General features: G+C 40.5%; 2 protein-coding genes across 2 annotated transcripts; one reads left to right on the forward strand and one right to left on the reverse strand.

The window, feature by feature from the left end:
- Positions 1–7,372: 7,372 nt before the first annotated feature.
- Positions 7,373–9,883, reverse strand: mmachc (metabolism of cobalamin associated C). Its single transcript, XM_053883107.1, has 5 exons — positions 9,788–9,883; positions 9,262–9,459; positions 9,026–9,178; positions 8,772–8,948; positions 7,373–8,097 (listed from the first exon to the last, which is right to left on the reverse strand). The coding sequence occupies exons 1-5, from the start codon at positions 9,875–9,877 to the stop codon at positions 7,921–7,923; spliced, it is 795 nt and encodes a 264-aa protein (XP_053739082.1). The 5' UTR covers positions 9,878–9,883; the 3' UTR covers positions 7,373–7,920.
- A 223-nt stretch (positions 9,884–10,106) lies between these two features.
- Positions 10,107–17,627, forward strand: LOC128764131 (uncharacterized). Its single transcript, XM_053873615.1, has 12 exons — positions 10,107–10,424; positions 10,615–10,692; positions 11,442–11,478; positions 11,591–11,751; positions 11,828–11,909; positions 12,577–12,760; positions 13,007–13,080; positions 13,213–13,289; positions 13,357–13,457; positions 13,833–13,915; positions 14,046–14,189; positions 14,645–17,627. The coding sequence occupies exons 2-12, from the start codon at positions 10,627–10,629 to the stop codon at positions 14,815–14,817; spliced, it is 1,182 nt and encodes a 393-aa protein (XP_053729590.1). The 5' UTR covers positions 10,107–10,424; positions 10,615–10,626; the 3' UTR covers positions 14,818–17,627.
- Positions 17,628–17,712: the final 85 nt, after the last annotated feature.

Genomic DNA, 17,712 nt, shown 5'->3' on the forward strand with positions numbered 1-17,712 from the left:
TAAAATGCTAATTCCCTCTCCCGCAGGTGCCTAAGTGTGTTTGAGACTAAATCACTCGTCATAGCAGGTCAAGCCGAGCTTACTGAATTCATCGGTTCTCCCGTGGCTCTTATCAATGTTAAACGGTGGACAGGACAGTTCTCTCAGAACTGACTTGAAAGTAAAACCTACTGGCACCATGGGATTGCTGTGCGTGTGTGTGTGTACAGACACCCCCACGTGTCACCACTGTGCCGTTACAGTTGTGTTTCCATTCATAAGTGGCTACGTCATCAAGTATGGATGACCCGGATGTTACATTGACACATTACACAAACTAAAGAGTGGTACTCTTACAGGACTTCCATCCTTCGTCTTGATGCCATCAACAACTGACAGCTTGAGCATGTTTTCTAGGGGAGATTTATCTATTAGGTTCATCTTTTGTGTGGGTATAACTATGTGTGTAAAACGACAATTTGATGAGACTGAAAATAATGAAAATGTAAATAATTAAACCAAACTGCTTTGCGCAATGTCACCAGAAGGTGCCAACGTTTTTTTTGTTTTTTTTGTTTTGCTCATGGGCTTAAATAATATAAAGGTCGCTTTCTACAGTACTTCACTTAGAGTAAACCGCATACCATTGAAAAGTATATATATATATATATATATATATATATATATATATATATAATGATCAATCATAGAATGTAGGTTGGATGGCAGTGCTACAAATGACATAAACAACATGGTACAGGCGCTAGTGCAAAGGTCATCCCCATGTCTTGATGCTTCCTAGACTACTGAACAATGTGGTCTATTAACTTCCCAACATCAAAATCACCATCTGCTTCTAACTTTAGTAATCATAATTATTCATCATTATTATTCTGATTATGTACTATTACTGATGACTTTGAACAGGCCAGTCGCTGGGTGATGTTCGAAGATATGGTGTTGTATATGGGGTGTCTGAAAATTCTGTGTGTCTTCTTTGTGGCGCTGTCATCTGTACCATATTCTTTAATTGATATCAATTGTATTATATAAATGTAGCAGCTATTTGATATATATATATATATTTTTTTTTTTTTTTTTTTTTAAAGAAACAAAGAAAACATGTACAACAAATAAGAGAGTAACAGTTGTACCAAAATAATGGCCAATGGCTTTTCTGCATGACGTTTGCGTGTTTTCCCAGCGTGCACGTGGGTTTTCGTGTGTCTTCCCACAGTCCAAAAACATCCTCATTTGGAGTTCAGGTTAATTGAGCTCTCTATTGCCCTGTTAATGCTGAGAATGGCACAGGTCTCCCCGCGAGGATATAGAGGAATAGAAGATGTATGTATGTAGCTGGATCAAAATAGATTTTTTTTTTTTTTTTGACCTTACCATGCGCCAATCACTAAAACTGCCACTGTACCTGACTTTTGATCCAGATCCCTGACTGCCTTATTCATCTTCCAATTGTATCTACTACCTGGAATCACCCACAGCGTATCCACTATATGTGGTCTGTAGGTGTGTTGCATTGTGAGTCCAAAAATAACTTCCAATGGAGTGCAGTTTATGTAGTTTGGTTATTCAGTAGCTTCAATCCCATCTTCTGCACTCAGGACCAGCCTCACCGCACCATGTTTTAGGACCATATTCTCAAAATCTATCTGCATTGTGTTTCCCTCACAGTCTTCACAAACAGCCCATACTGAAGTTTGCTTTGTGGACAGAACATGGACAGGCCAGCAGTCAGTCACACAAGTTGAGACCACTTTCCTTTTGGGACAATAACCACCTCAAGCAACACAAATGAGTGACGACACCTGAAGCCTCAGCTTCAATGGAGTCAATGGAGAACGACACAGAGATTATGTAAATGAAAAGCTCCAACGGTGGAGCTTCATCTGTGATAATAGCAGATTTAAAGTTCAGCGACTCTGCTGATGTAATACTTAATGCATAGCTAATAAATTAGCTCGGTGCCACGTGAGGCTTTGGCCCGCAGCTTACTAGAAGCAAAACGCAGTCATTCAGCAAAGTGCAGGGAGGCGCCGGAGAACCCCCCCCCTCCCCTCGCCTGCTATCGGAAGTCACTTCAATTGGAAGGTCGTACTTTCCTTTACTGCGCAGAAATATCATAAATCAACTTTGCTGTGCTTCGGACAGGCTTTGGAAACAGGCGGGGTTCTCCTTAGCTTTATTGTTTAATATTCATGAGCAGAACCAGCAAGAAATCATCATCTCCTTATTCTTAAGAGGAAGACAATAGATTATAATGGGAACTAACATGAAATGTATTATGTGGCTGCCTTTAATTACATTTAGGATGAAAGCATAGAAGGACAATAATTTAACGTCAGGCTGCTCGACCGCCTGTCTGAAGTGTTTTTCTGCTCTCAACTTATCCCCATTCAAGATTTAACTTGGGTAAACGATCTGAAGACGTCTTGCATCACTGCGTGTATCACATTTGCAGATGAATGTCCCTGAGATAACGCTGTGGATTATGTAAGGGCAACCTTAGCGACTGACTGATCCTCCTGTGGTTTGGATTGAGGAGAGGACCGAGTGTCAGGTGACCTCGAATGTCCAAGCTTGTTCATTCAACACCGACCAACGGTGGTCACCCTGATACTGGGCACATTTGCTGCCAGTTCATGCCCAAACCTTCTTCCACTGGCTGTTGCACAAGAGTCAACAGTTTGCATGAGCATATTATTTTGCGCATCTTTGTCTGAGATTTCTGGGTCTGGTGCATGTTTGCGCCTCTGGAGAGAGAGAGCTGGAGATAGAAATCATGTTGCGGGTTTAAATCTCTGGGCTGAACACTTCACGTCCTCTCCTCCTCTCTCAGACTTTTGTTTGGTTCCATGGTTTATAACTTGACCATGCATGCAGAATAACTGCCATGCCTCCAGATTGACTGTGTGAGTTTGTTTTTCTGGATCTTTGTGTTCCTCCCAGTATAATCCTTATATGCCATTACAAGATCAACATATAACATATATATGATTTAAGTGATGAGCTCCTTAGATTATACTGAAAGATGAGAGTGTTACTTGTGGTTGGGACTTAATCTTGACAAACCTCAAAACAGAAACAAAAAAATGTTATGTGCATTGCAAAAAAAATCGCTCATCATTGGAGCACTTTCACCTCATACTTAACTTACGTATACAGAGTCTTAAATTTTATGATTTGGGTGTGAAATATGAAAATGGGATTATCGTGATTTGATTGGATTTTCTTTTTTTTTAATTTTTTTTATTGAGATCCATCCACCAATTTTACTTCTTGTTTACCGCTGCTTTAGAACCCGCAACCTCATCGCGGCAAACCTCCAGGAACATATGTGAGTGTTGAGTTAACTTATAATTATAATAATATAATATATAATAACTGAACAATTTATGTAACGTCTTATGCATAAAACAGATGGGTGTCTGGCCACGTCAATGGCAGACAGAATTGACAAGTCAAGCGGAAAGTATCTGAGGATGATGACAGTAAAAAAAGATCAGCCTTATCCGTTTTATCTGCTGTATTTAGTTCTTATAGGCGCCAACCTAAAACAAGAAGAGCATTTAAACATCTATCAATATGTGAAGACTCTTCTTGGCACCTCCTCAGACCAGGGAGAAAACATGTAAAGTACTTTTTGGAGGCGTTTACATCACCATTACAGAGATGTGGAGTGAGATGAAGAGTCTTGGTGAACACTTCCTCTACCGACAGCTCGCCTTGATGGAAAAGGGAATAGTGAGGCAGCGCTCTGGTCAATTATGCTAATCCAAAAAAAGCGATAAGGGGAGTGTTTAAAACATTTAAAGCCTCTGGAGGCAGACAGAGAAATGAGAGCATTGGTCTTCTCCTTCACATCGACGTTCATGTGTGATAGCAGAAGACCAAACTTTCAAGCTCTCAAGTAGAAGAAGTGTAAGTAATGTAAGTGGAATTTGCATGAAATCCTCTGCGCGCTGCTCTTGTCATCCCCCTACTCATATCCTCTGTAGCTGCCGCTGGCCTTTCGCCTCTCCTCTAGTTAACCGATGTCTGTGGGCGGAAAGCGCTGCTTCACTGATCCTCAACTCATGAAACACAACTCACATCTCTCTTCTGTTTTATCTCTGGCCCAATCGGTCTCACCACTTTTCCCGTATTCTTCTTTATAGGATGATGGATTCTAAAGTGAGCTTCACCCAGGAGGCGACTAAACCTTATTGGATTTCCCCTGCAAGCGTTTAATGCGGACTGTAAAACAACAGTGGTTTAAATGGATTTATAGCTACTTTGCATGTCACTGTTGAAGCGATTCAGTGCTTGATCTGATTTAAGCAGCAACAGTGATTGATTTTAAATAGAGAGACAGAGCAAAAATGTGAGTACAATATCCAGCTGAAGCTGAAAACCTCTATCCTTTGCCTGCCAGCTCCTCCAGCAACAACAGGGGCTGCAGAGGAGCAACGAAGCTCAATATAAAAGGAGAGCGAAGATCTGAGCATTGACAGGAAAGTATATTTACACTCTTAACCGAATCCACCACAGTGTGCTTTTTTTTCCCCTGCCCTACATGAAATTTAAATGCTCAATCTTGTCCTCCACAGTGCTGCAAAAGTTAGATAGCTATGAGTCATCTCCTCTCTGTCTGGGTTCTTCAAAGAAAAGTATTCTTCCTTCCACCCAGAGGCGTAAATGACAGCGCTCGGAAAGAAGATGCTGAGGGAGAAGCGTGAAATAGAAAACAACAAAACAATTTCTTTACACTTGGAGTCGCAAACTTTCTCCTGCGCACAAACTGAACGGTTTGACTTGTTAAACCGTGATTCACCGGAAACATCATTCCGGCTCTATGGGCGCAGGAGGATGAATCCCCACCAACTGAGCAGCAGTGCTCAGTTGGTGGGGATTTATCTGGTAAATAAAAAGCTTAATAGTTAACTAAATTGCAGACAAAAGTAATGAATCAATGCAAATAACACATATTAATGGCATATGAACTTTCTTGAGCAGGGGACATTCTTCAGTCACCAATTCCAGTGACACCGCATTACATAAAATATGCATGATGAACTAGAGCAGTGATTCTTTACCATAGAGCCAGGGCCCATGGTCAGGCCGCGAGCGCCCCCTAGAGGCCCGCGAAAAGTTTTTGTTTCGCACCTTTGGGCAGTGAGGGCCGCAAGACCCTGTTTTAATACATGAGCCACGTAAGGTGGCAGTAGTGTGTCACTGAATTGACCTGACAGCTGCATATCTGTGGTAGTTAACAACTATGGAGGAGTTCTTGAAATGAAAAAAAGATAAAGAAAGTGATGCCGCCCCCACCCCAACGGTAAAAACTGTTCACGAATGCAACTGTTGAAGCAGTTTTGAAAATTAATTGGACATTTTATGGCTGTACTTTCATTTATCATTTACTTATATGTTCTTTGGAGTTTAAATAAAATATATATTTCTATGCTATTTAGACATGGTTTTATTACTTTATTTTATTAACTTTTTCCAATTTTCTCAACAGTTCATCAACATCAAGTATATATATTTTTTCTTTGGTAAATTTAATGAACATGACTTGCACCTGGTTCTGCTGCTGGTTTGGACTTTTCCATGACAAATATCATTGTGCTGATCACATGGTTTCATGTCATTTCACAAGATTTTGGGTTATTTATGTATAAGTAGATTAAATAGTGTTATAGATCACAAATGAAATCAAGAGTAATGAATCAGTTCTATTGCATTTGCTCCATTTGTTCAGGGAAAGGTGGGCCCCGAGATTAAAAAGGTTAAAAACCGCTGAACTAGATGGACGGAAAATCTGAAGAACTTCATGGTAGACCCACAAAAACTTTTCACTTTATGCAGCGAATAATGTGTTCATCTCTACAGCACCTCCACTCTGAGGTCTATGTGTACAGTCATGGCTTCAATTGTTTTGTGCGCTGGGTTTGCGAGCATCACCAATCACACAGGTGAACAGGGAGTGACAGTGACGAATTAACTTAGAGCTCTGGGGGAATCAAAGCTACAGTTCAGTTCAACTTGTTATTGAGATTTGCTATTTACAGAACGGAATAATGACTTGGAACTGACCATACTGGTGTTGTTTCAGCAGACAGGGATCGATTGCCCAGTAGTCTGGGCTGGTGCGCCCCCTGCACTGAGTCACTCCGGCACTGATGCCCTAGATTGGGTCACTGATGTGAGGGGTGAAGAAGTGAGTAGTGAGAGCAAAACTGGGTCCTTTCTGCATGTCTGTCTGCCCAATGCCAGCAAGGTACAGATATATGATATCAATCACTATGAGCAGAGTATGAAAGTTCAGTCCTATCTCACAGGAAATAAGTGAGAAAGTGGGAGGTGGAACAAACATCTGAAGGGGAGGGAGAACACTATCTGTGGGAGTGTGATTAACTCCATGGGCTGCCTCTCTGCAGGCCTGCGGCACTTCAGCTCCGAAATGCTGATTCAGTGCGCAGATAGACAGAACAAGACCAGAGGGAAGACAGGGAGAAGAGAGAGAGGGAAGTGATGCAGTAAGGAATTAGGAAAGGCAGAAAAGTTCCAAAGAGGGAGAAACAATCGAGTTGATATAAAAAGAGCTGATGTAACATTAATATTTCTTTGCGAGAAGCTTGAAATGACTTAAGCTAACTGAGCTCCATACAGTATCTTGAGAGCAACAGCGACCTCTAGAGGTAAGATAGTGTATGTGCCACCTCTGGTTATCAGTCACTGTCACTAACGGCTGTAGATGAAGCCCATGTGCTGATATTGTCTGTTTGTTTTCACCAATACAGAAAGGAATACATTTTTATGAAGCTACTCACTTTGACTATTCAAGTCCTCCTCGATGGGGAAGAGGCTTCCACCATGGGCCACAGGGGTCATTCAGAGTTGAGAGTAATCATCGTCCGGGTTGACGGCAGCGCCAGCTCACATTCATAATGCAGTGAGTTCTGGAGTTGACCCCGAAGGAAGGACACATTTTTAACCTACTAACTAGATATGTGTTGTATAATATCATATTCTATTTGAAGTTAACTTAGAGAGAATAAATTATTGTCATATTATTGAAAGGAACATAGTGTTTGTGTAAACTGACCCCACAGATATACAGCCAGGTAAACTCTTTATAAATATATAAGTGAATAATTGTTTCTCAGTACAGGTCGTACCGATCATTCACTTGAAATAGGGCAAAATGGATGGACAGATCCAGAGCACACAACTCATTAGATAGAAATAATACAGAAACATCTGAGGAAAGCACCAGTGGGTCAAATTTCACTTGGGTCACTAGGTATGTCTACAAATACTGGCACTAGACTGGCACACTTTTCACAAGCAGCTTTAGAAGTCAGAATTCTGATTTAGCAATGATGAGACAATATTTATTCATTCATTTTATTTAGCTAGCCTGTGGATATGACAGATTTGCTCCAAAACCGATACCGATGATGCAAAGATCAATCAAATCAAAGGAGGGATAACATGTTTGGATCAAAAAAAGACAAGGTGGATAATAAAAGACTCGTAATAAAACCGTTACATGGACGAGTAAACGGCAAGGTCTAATGCTTAGGGGAATATTTGCCTTAATGTTTCAAGGACTGCTGCAAAAAATGCTAAATATATAGCAGCTGTTTCACAAAGTCAAAAGTCTCTTTCACTCACAACAGCCCCACCCATTAAGTCACTTAGTGTGTAGAAACATAGTCATTCATAGGCACATCACCATCAAGTGCACTTGGCTGTAAACATAGCAAAGAAAAACCTTACAGTATGAGGAATTTTGGCTTCTCTTTAGTCAACCCAACAAATAATATATATTAAATATTAAGTTCAATAATTTACATTTCAAGTCACTGACTTAAATATTTGTAAGATGCAGACTTTAAGAAGGTACTGTAATCCTCAAGGGGACCACGTTAGCTTCCATCAGTAGTGACTGTTTGTTGTCGAATCTGAAACATACGGAGTCGGCTCATTCTTTTTTGGTGCCAATCCCCAAGACCTGAGCAGATCAAAACGCTGCTTGGGTTTGGTGGCAAAATACTCCTGTTGTTTCTGAGAGTAGGTCTGGATAGGAGTGATGATGTTCCTGTAGCTCCAGTCCTGAAGATGAGGAAAAAAAGGCCATTACTCACTTTGAAAAATTCCATCCATAAACATTTCTGATGTCACAACACAAGACTGGTCCTAGACAATTAAAGCTGTGCAGCAAATTGTTTTCACCTTCTGCGTGACCCTATTGCAATCATTTATAGCCATTGAGCCATCTTTAGGAACTCAAGAGCAGACCATGAGTGTTACATTTTGTAGATCTTTTTGTGCAATAAATCAGCAAAACAGACAGAAGTTAAGTTTAGACTGTTCTTAAATGTCTGCTCACTCAAGTGAAGCCTTAGCTACATATTTCTTTGACATAATTCCCGGCAAAATAACCTGCAGACGGCTTGAAACCTTCATGAATCCCAGTCTACTCGCACATGAGGTAAAAATAGATATTACCAGAACTTGATCTTGAACTTGAGCTGTGATTGGTGCAATTGGAGAAGAATGTGATCACAGAGGTACAGTTTATTCACCATTGAAAATAGTAGCTGACCTCTTCCTAATCAAACACTCTGAATTGGTCAAACATACTAACTAAACTAAAAAATAAAACAATGGGTCTGTTTAAAATCACAACTTGTTTAAGAAGATAGACTGGCAACATGGTGGACTTGATACATTCAAAATTACAAAACCAACAATCAGTGAAACTATCTAAATGCGTCAACAGTTACCTGCCAATGCAGATTGAAACTCTCCAGTAGTTGAATCCTGCCCTCCCTTGTCGGCACACAGTCAACTGGAGTGGGCTGCGCCAGATCCGAGTCCACTTCCACACCAGTAAACACCAAGAGAGCTCTTATGGCAAACCAGCCTCCGTATTTTGGATGTACACACACTCCGAACATTTTCTGAAAATACAGATTGTAATGGCCATCGAGAGTATTTGTACAGAACAACGTCTTTTGTTTCTTAAATGTGTTATTACTTTTGCCCCCCATGGCTGGTCTGGGACATTGGACTGTTGGTAGTAATAAGCAGCACCAGAGACATGAGCAGCCGTCTGCGCCAAAAACTTTGGCTTCCTGCTAGGTAGCAGTTCATAGTCATACATTACATCCACATCCAGATGTGGAAAACACTTGAAAAGAGGAGAAAAATTGTGAGTTGATTTTTTTTAACAAACTGCTACGCAACAATCGGTACACACACAAAGACACACACCTGGGTGACGGCAGTGGAGATGCAGTCTCTGACACACTGGTCTATGGGATCTGACAGCCCCTGGCATCCCTTCTGTTCTATGAAGGGAAGGAAGGTTTTCTCAAACATAGTAGGAGTGCTGAGCACCAACACAGCCAGGCAGTTGTCAGGGAAATGTAGGTGCAAAGATTCTTGAAGCACCGAGTTGTACCAGCCAACCTGCAAACACAACTATTATTGGACAGACACAGAGGCTGAGATTTGATAGTTACCCCATCGATAGGATATTATTAATTGATCTAAAGAAAAAAAAAAGGATCAAAATAAACAAATACATCTGAGATTTAGACACGATTCCAATTAATAATAATTGGAATTGTTAATTGGATATCTCACCCTGTCCTCGGTTTCCTCTTCCCTCAAATTAATAATAACAACAGTAATAATAAATCAAACCTTGACCATTTCTCAAGCCTCGAAAAACTTCAACGCATTAGAAATACAACATACAGAGAAGCACTAGGAAAAAAGGTAACTGTTTTAACACCTTAAGCGGATGTACTTCAAAGCCAAATTTCGAAAGATAGTCCTCCAAAAGTCCTGTTACACTTCCCATGTTGACAGTAGAGTCCGCCATTGCTGTTTGCAGTGGCAGTGCATTATGGGTATTGCATTTTCTCAAGTTTTTTTTACAATAATATTCATATTTTTTTACATTTAAATAATATGTAATATTAACCAATGCCCATAATATTTAACGGATGAAAATATATATATTCCAAAAGACATTTGTATCCATTTCGTTACTTTTTACGTCACCCAGACGCGCGAGCGTACTGCGTCATCACGCTGCAGTTTGCGGGCACCTGGATTTAAAAGTGGACTACTGTGTGTCTGAGCCTCTGGGAACGCTCACAGTTGTTTTTTTGGCCCCTCCCGAATTGAAATGTTTCGGCTTCGAGTTCTATCTCAATTGTATCGGTTGGAAGGCCAAAGATATTTTCCCCCAGCAACCTGTGCTCAACAGCAGTGATTAAACTAGTCGTCACTGCTTAGCCGAAGCTAAGTATGTGTCGTCCTGCGTTGACGCTTATTTAGCCTTCTTTTTTGTGAGTCGAGGTGAAGTTCAGCATCCCCAGAGTGACGCACCGCCTCTGGCTTCTATTCTCGGTGGCTGGAAAGAGGTTGGTTATTCCTCGATGACTCTTAATGACATTATTATTATTAGCCTGTTCTCTGTTGGCAGTAACTGACACGGGCATCAGTGGTGTAACTCTATCTTCTGGTGTCGAAGATCACACCGCTGCGATGTGTTACTTTGTTACAGATGTCATACGAGTGAATGAATGTTGAGCTTCACACTTTGGTTTCCAGGATCGCAGAGTAATGAACTGGGACAATCAGCTGAGCTCCATCCTGTCAGCTGCAGATGGAAGTGTGGCCAAAATGAGGGTGAGAAGTTTTCCCTTGCAGTGTATATCATCTGTCATTGGGTGCCTGTCTTAGCCACTTAGCACAGCATTTTACTCCCATGTTTTAGATGCCATTTCTGCTCTAAAGATGGAGGGTATAAAGAGTGATTTCCAAAGTGACAGATTCAGATAAAATAGTTTGCCATTTCCTTGTAGAGGTCGTTTTGCATTGTCTGAAACCTTTCTGTGAGTTAGTCATTGATATAAATTGCTGGGATTGGTGTGTGTGTGTTTGAGCTGCTTAATGAAGACTAATTTTGTTTGCAGTCAGAATTAAAAACCTTTATAACATTTTGTTGTGTATTGCTGTTGCTAGATACTTTTGCAGTTAAATTAATGCTTTGTTTTCCAAAGACACTTCAATGTATTCTGACTAACTTTTGACTGACATTTTTGAATCAGACTATTCTGAAACTGGATGTTTTGCGTTTATATAGGCGGATGAACAATGAACAGGCTATTTTAAAACTATTCAGGTCTGGTGTCTTTGAATCTGAAAAGGGTTCCCCTGCCACAAGATTAAGGGACAACACACTGACATTTAATAAATCAACGACTTTTAGAAAATTAAACTATTTATTCCCACTTGTTATTTTCATTCTCTGGAACTTAACTTGTGTTTTGTAAAATCAGTAGATGGCAGCGATGCGCTGCAAACGTTCCGCTCGTCTAGTTGTGGGAAAATAACTGTGTTGAAAAAATAACTGAAATTCTTTCATGAGTTCACAGGAAAGACTGGCGTCACCACGGAAACTTTGCCAGGAAGGTGAAGCAACATTTCCTGCTCTTGGTGCCAAATCAAAATTCAACTATTTCTATTGGCTGTTTTTACTCCATCACCCTCTCACACCGGGATGTCTCTCTTTTGTTGTTTGTAGATCTGTTTCCAGAAAGAGAGAGAAGCCATTATGTACATCTAGACCCTCCTGCTCTTCCTCCTCGAGCCTCCCTTCACCATCAACCGTCATCGTCTCTCAGCCGTGCTGTTCAGTGGTCAGACATTGCAGCGGTCCAGTCACAAGTCCAGCTGCAAAACCAGGTTTTCGAGTTGTTATGGTTAAGATGTGGTGTCATTCTCTTATGTGTGATTTAAACAAGTACAAACTTTTTTTAAGGCCATTGAGTCTCTAACCAAGAGGCTTTATAACATGGAGCGAGAGAGACAGTCCCACCAATCCCACATTCAAGCCCTCCAAGGTAACTGAAAATGATGAGCATCAGCTGTGTTTACATGAATGTGAAACATTTTTCGCACACACACAGGAAGAACTCTTCTCTTAAGTCATTAAAAAAAATCAAATACTAAAAAGCGAGTTATCATCATAAACACAATTTAATTTGTCATTTATGAATTATTTATGTAAAGGATGACTGGGACTTTTTGGAAGCTTTAGTTCAATTCAATGCTACTATATTAATTGGATTAGAACTGAAACTCACCATACAGAATCTTCACACAATACAGAATAAAATGAATGCAAAAGAAGAAAAAAAGAAAGAAAAATAGATTGTTGATGGAACCTCAATACAACTATGACACAGACAATACAGTCATCTTAAGTTTGTTGCACAAGTCTTGGTGTTGCTGGTGTTATTATGTAATAATTGCGTGGGTGTAATTGAGTGTGTGAGACTGGGTCAGTGTATCAATGCTTGTGCCATCATGTATGTGTGCTGTTGCCGCATTTAGTTTCCAGCAGTAAATGCTTACTCATCCTTCCACCTCAGCTGGTGCTAAACGTTCTTTCACTCTTTTAGAAACAGATCATCTATATTTAAATATGATGAATCATGCTCATCTACTCAGTCTTGCAGAGAGGAAAAAAAATTCCCCCATCCTTATGCCATCTGTCTTCTTTTCCAGAGGAGGTTGACAGGCTGAGAGAAGAACTGAGGTATGGGGAAAGGGAGATGGATGAAGTGAGGAAGACTCACAGCCCAGGAGTGGAGAAAAAGATGGAGCAGTGGCGAAGGGAGGTGGGACGCGAGCTCAGCAGTTTGCGAGGACATATCGCCCGAGCCACTTCTCTAGGCAACCTGGAGGAAAGGTAGTAGATCTCGGGTAGGGTGGGGTTGTGCTATGATATGAGTGTTCTCTGTTGTCACAAAGAATCTTATTTATATATTAGAATAATTGTTCCTTCTGGTAAATTCCTTGTATTTTATTAGTTCACAGCTGGCCACTTCTTTCTCTCCCAGTCAAATGCTTCCTGTGTGTGTTTTCCCAGGATTGGTTTCATACAGTATATTTTCATTTAATCTCTCTTTCTTTTTTATTCATTTATTTTTTATAGTTTCAGTTCCAACGTTCACAGAGATGAGATGGAACATCTGCGACGTGAGGTGGATCAACTGAAAGTGCGATTAAGTGAGTCACATCAGCAAATAAATGATCACTTGTACTGATACTGTGGGACTACTCATTTGTATAATGCAACACTGCCCTGTAAAACAAAGACAAGCCCGGTCCTGCTTAAGCTCCCTCTTCATTTCCTGACAGGTAGACAAGAGGAGGACCTGTTCTCCCAGCAAATGGAGGCCAGAGAGGCTCGGCGACACTACGATAGAACTTGCAAGGTGCTTGCCGCTTCCATTTGTCATGCATAAAAGCACTTGAGTTTTAATCTTTGCTTCACGTATTTAGACACTGCAGGAGTTGACTGACAGCTACAGGAGTCACAGCACTGATCTGGCGAAGACCGTCTCCCAGTATTCACAGACACGACAAGAGTTTCGCCAAGTCAGGTAGAAAGACTACACATGGGTCTGCATTTCACTGATGCGTGTGCAAGGTGGGACAACTGAGTGCTTTTCAGTTGATGAGTGTTTTGTATGGTTGCATCACTGGTTTCTGTTTAGTATTTTGAGTTTATTTTTGGCTGCAGAAATGAAGGAAGAATGCACACAGTCGATGTGTAAAAGTGTGAACATTGAGATTTTGTTGCAGAGCGTGATTATAGTTGTTGCATATGTACAGTTGATAATGAACTGGTTCAATGAAAGGAATGAATTCATGTCAGTATGCTAGACAGTGTCCGCATTGCACCAGAAAAATAATAATCCTGATATTTAGACCGTGTAACCAGAATGTAACGTAATGCCGACCATGTGCTCCGACAGTGCAACTGTGTCAGAGCTGAAGGAAGAGGTTCACGGTCTTCTCCGAGAAAATGACCCATCAACGCTGTCACCACAGGCATCAGGCAAGACACCACTGTTGATGCATGCATCATGTTGTAAAGCAGTATACACAGGGTTCTGGTGTTTCTTTAGTTTTTCTGAAAAACAAATCATAAACACTCAGTTTCATAGCGCTTTTTCTTTCGCCCACAGGTCTGTCACCTGCTCATCATCAGAGACGAGGGGTCACGATTTTAGAGACGAAGCCAGACTCTGATTCAGACGACTTCAGTCCAACACCGAGTCTGGCTGAGATCAGCTCCGATGATTTGTCCTGGCTGGACGACAAAGAGCAAAGTGAGAACAAATCATTGCAAACATGGATGCTGCTCATTTGACTTTTAAATATCTTAAATGAGACTTATCTTTGCTTAGAAGACCAGTTTCTGCCTAAAGCTGTCAGAGCCATTACACATTCACACAAACTATGGCCTAATGGAATGTATAGCTGCGTATGCAAGTCAATATTTGGCTGATAGTGAAACTGACTACCCCAGTGACACATTCTGTCCGATGCATCATGCAATAACATTCTGCCACAAGATGGAACACGTAATTTCCTTCCCCCGCCCTCCCACACAACATGTGGCTTCACCCTTATATTCATCGCAGTGAAACTTGAGTCACTGAGCCAGTCTTTCAAACATTCAAGATATCCATTCTTTTTCTCACTCCATTCTCACATTTACACATACCTCTCACCACGTATACTCTTTATTCTTTCCCTTTATTTTTCCTTTTGTTCCCCCCAGCTATTCCTCAGAAGTCGACAGTGCGTCTAAGCGTTCAGTCCAGGAAGAGCAACTTTTCCAGTCCAGCAACTGATCTGGAGGATGAGGATGACGATAGTGACAACCTCCTGGGTGATGATGCTCCTGCAGAGTCAGAGTCTGATCTGAGCCTCAATGATCTGTCAACAGTTTAGGACGCTGAAGCTGGCATTCCAAAGTAGCTCGGATGTTTTCATTGATTGATTCCATGTTGTCAGATGATCCAGAGAAAAAAGTGTCTTAATCTCATTGTGGAATTTTACAAATATCTCAACTATCACAACACAATCTGCTGAGAAGACTTTAAGTTAACATATACAACCAGTGCATGCTCAGTAACTGTTCATCTTCAAGTTCATATAGTATTTGAACCGTCTGCATTCAACTGCCGTTTTTAAGGGCTATTTGGCCCAAAATATTTTAAGAGATACTAAAGCAAACAGTGTTAATGACTACAATCGCTGTGTGCCATGGGTGTTTTAATACTTTTAGTTTTGTTGAACCTGTCATGGTTCAAAAAGCAAGCTAAAAACAGAAGCAGATGGCATCTGCATATCATTTGTGTTTTCTTGCATCTTTATCTCAAACCTCATACAGCTTATTAATGATGATCTCATGTTTCATTTGTATCATATATTCATATTGAAAAGCTCTTGTAAAGTGTATGAAACGGTGAGTTAAAATTTTGTTTGGTTAGTACTTTTGCATTGTTTTCAGTGGCACTAGTGATGTCACTGATGCTTTCATGCATCTGCTTGTTAACTTAAAAAGGGGATTTTTTTTTTTAATGAAAATGGCAGAATGAGGTTTGGATATGAGTCAGCCTGGGTTCAGGTCTAGGTTGTGCAACTTGTGACTTTTCCGACCTTTCACAGATGAGCTGTAATTCATTTCCAAAGATCTGTGTTTCAAAGGTGTTTCTGTTCCATGACCCTCAACTTTCACTCCACCTCTTTAATAACGTGATTGTTTGGTGTGATGGGTGACTGAGTCTGACTTTTAGTGCTTCATGTTAAGATTGGTCAGTTATCTGATCCTTTAGTGAGGTCAAAATGCTTCATGAGAGCTGTCCAGTGAAGCACTTCTGTGCTACGTCTGTACCTGTACGTCTTACCGTTAACATGTACTAATGTTTTTACCAGCATTTGTCCGAATCATGTCTGGCTGCCTCCCTGTCCCTTGTAGCCTGCAGCACATATGAGAGGGAAATGAGTAATAATTCAGTTTTTCTAGTTTTCTAAATCGGCACTCAAAACACTCGGCGCTACCACACCCTCAACATGTCAACTCAAAAAAACTACAGGTCTGACCTTGTTTCTGAGCAGTGGCTGTGATTCCCTTCCAAATCTGTGAAAAGTTTTTTTTCTGATGGGAGATTGTTCGCTGGGTAAATCCTCCATGCTGTCTGGTCAAGACTGCGATTTAGCAGAAGTGATTCAAGAGAAACCACCGATGAGCGGTTAGAGGAAGAGCTGACTTGCCTCATAAACATATCTCTTTAATTATACGATCAGTGCTTTGTTTGCTGTTTCAAAAATACCTTCAGAACCATGAGCTGGTTCGCAAATTTTCTTGTGGCTTTGTGCTAATACAATCTTGTTTTCATTTGATGTCTATCTTCTCTAGCATCCTGTATGGTGGGGGAAAATAAGAGGCCTTTTATCGTTGTGAATATCAGCCTTAAACAAAGAAAGATAAACAAACCCTGCTTACTGTGAAATAGTTCTGAAATGGGTTCTGAAGCAGGTTGTAGAAGCAAGTTGGTTGATGACTTAGCTGCTACAGAATGTTGTAAAATTTACTCTGAATCCTGCTTTGAGGATAAAATCAGTCATCTCAGTCATTTATTAATTCATTGGCCATTACTTTTCTCTTATGTTTGCCTTAACAGCTTGTACAGTAAAGGTTCAATTTTTCAGCGCTTTATTGTAATTTGAATATGACTGTAAGAACTTGTGACTCAGTAGGGAACCTCTCTACTGTATTTAGTTTTGGTAGAGCTTTAACTTGGGCGATACTTCGTCAGATCAAGTTGGCACGAGTCATGTGAGGCACGTGGTGAATTGGTGGTTCCTGCAGGTCCAATTCAAGTGAGCACAAATGGAAACAAATTGGGGGCGACTCCCACACCCCTCCGCACCACTGTGGTCTCCATCTGCTCTCAATTCCTGTTGTACCAGCAGGTCTGTCTGACATGAGTCACAGTGTGCCAGGCCCGGTGTAAGGCTGTTAAATATTTCAGTGTCCAGACGCCCCCACTGAGGGAGTGCAGACCGATATAATGCAAGAGATCATTGTGACTGTGCTGCTTTTCTATGAAGACATAGTGCCACGCCGGTCAGCAGTTCAACTTTTGTTTGAATAAAGTAGCTTTTTTGTGTAGCTGTGTTTACAGATTTTATAAAGAACTATCTTGTTTGTTGCTGAAGATAATAGCTCATGAATGAGGCTGTTATTTCTTTCTTGTATTTCAATGGCCAAGTATTGTTCTCTTCACACGCAATGAATCAGCTGAATGTAAAGGTCAACTTTGTTATTTGTAAGTTTGTCTTAAAATGTTGATGGTATTTTTGCCAGCTGCTCAGGGCAAGAAGAGAAGACTGAATGAATGTAGATGACGTTTGTATAGGTGACTTGTTTGTATCACAATGAAGGGTTTTGTTTGTGATTTTTGTATTGACTTGTGAAATATTACTAATCTTTGTTTGCGTTTTTTTTAATGAACAGTGCCATGAACAAAATGTGTTTATAAAGCATTAGGTGTTCCATATGGTGCAATCATAGTATCGTATCTTGTGGAATTGCCTGAAATGTTTGTGTTTCACTGAATTTGTATTGTAATCTATGGTACTAACCATGGACCTGAATCTAAGAGCTCGGTGGTTTAGTTAAAGGTTTATCAGAAAACGTCGTCATAAAAAAAGACTGTTTTGCTTGTAAAGATTAGTTCACATATGTCCATAAAAAAACAATAAAATTCTGAACTGATAATTCTTTTTTTATTCAGTGTAGTTATACTGATACTGTTAGTGACTGTCATGTTTTTTTCA

The sequence above is a fragment of the Synchiropus splendidus genome, chromosome 1 (genome assembly GCF_027744825.2).
Source record: "Synchiropus splendidus isolate RoL2022-P1 chromosome 1, RoL_Sspl_1.0, whole genome shotgun sequence".
NCBI lineage: Eukaryota > Metazoa > Chordata > Actinopteri > Syngnathiformes > Callionymidae > Synchiropus > Synchiropus splendidus.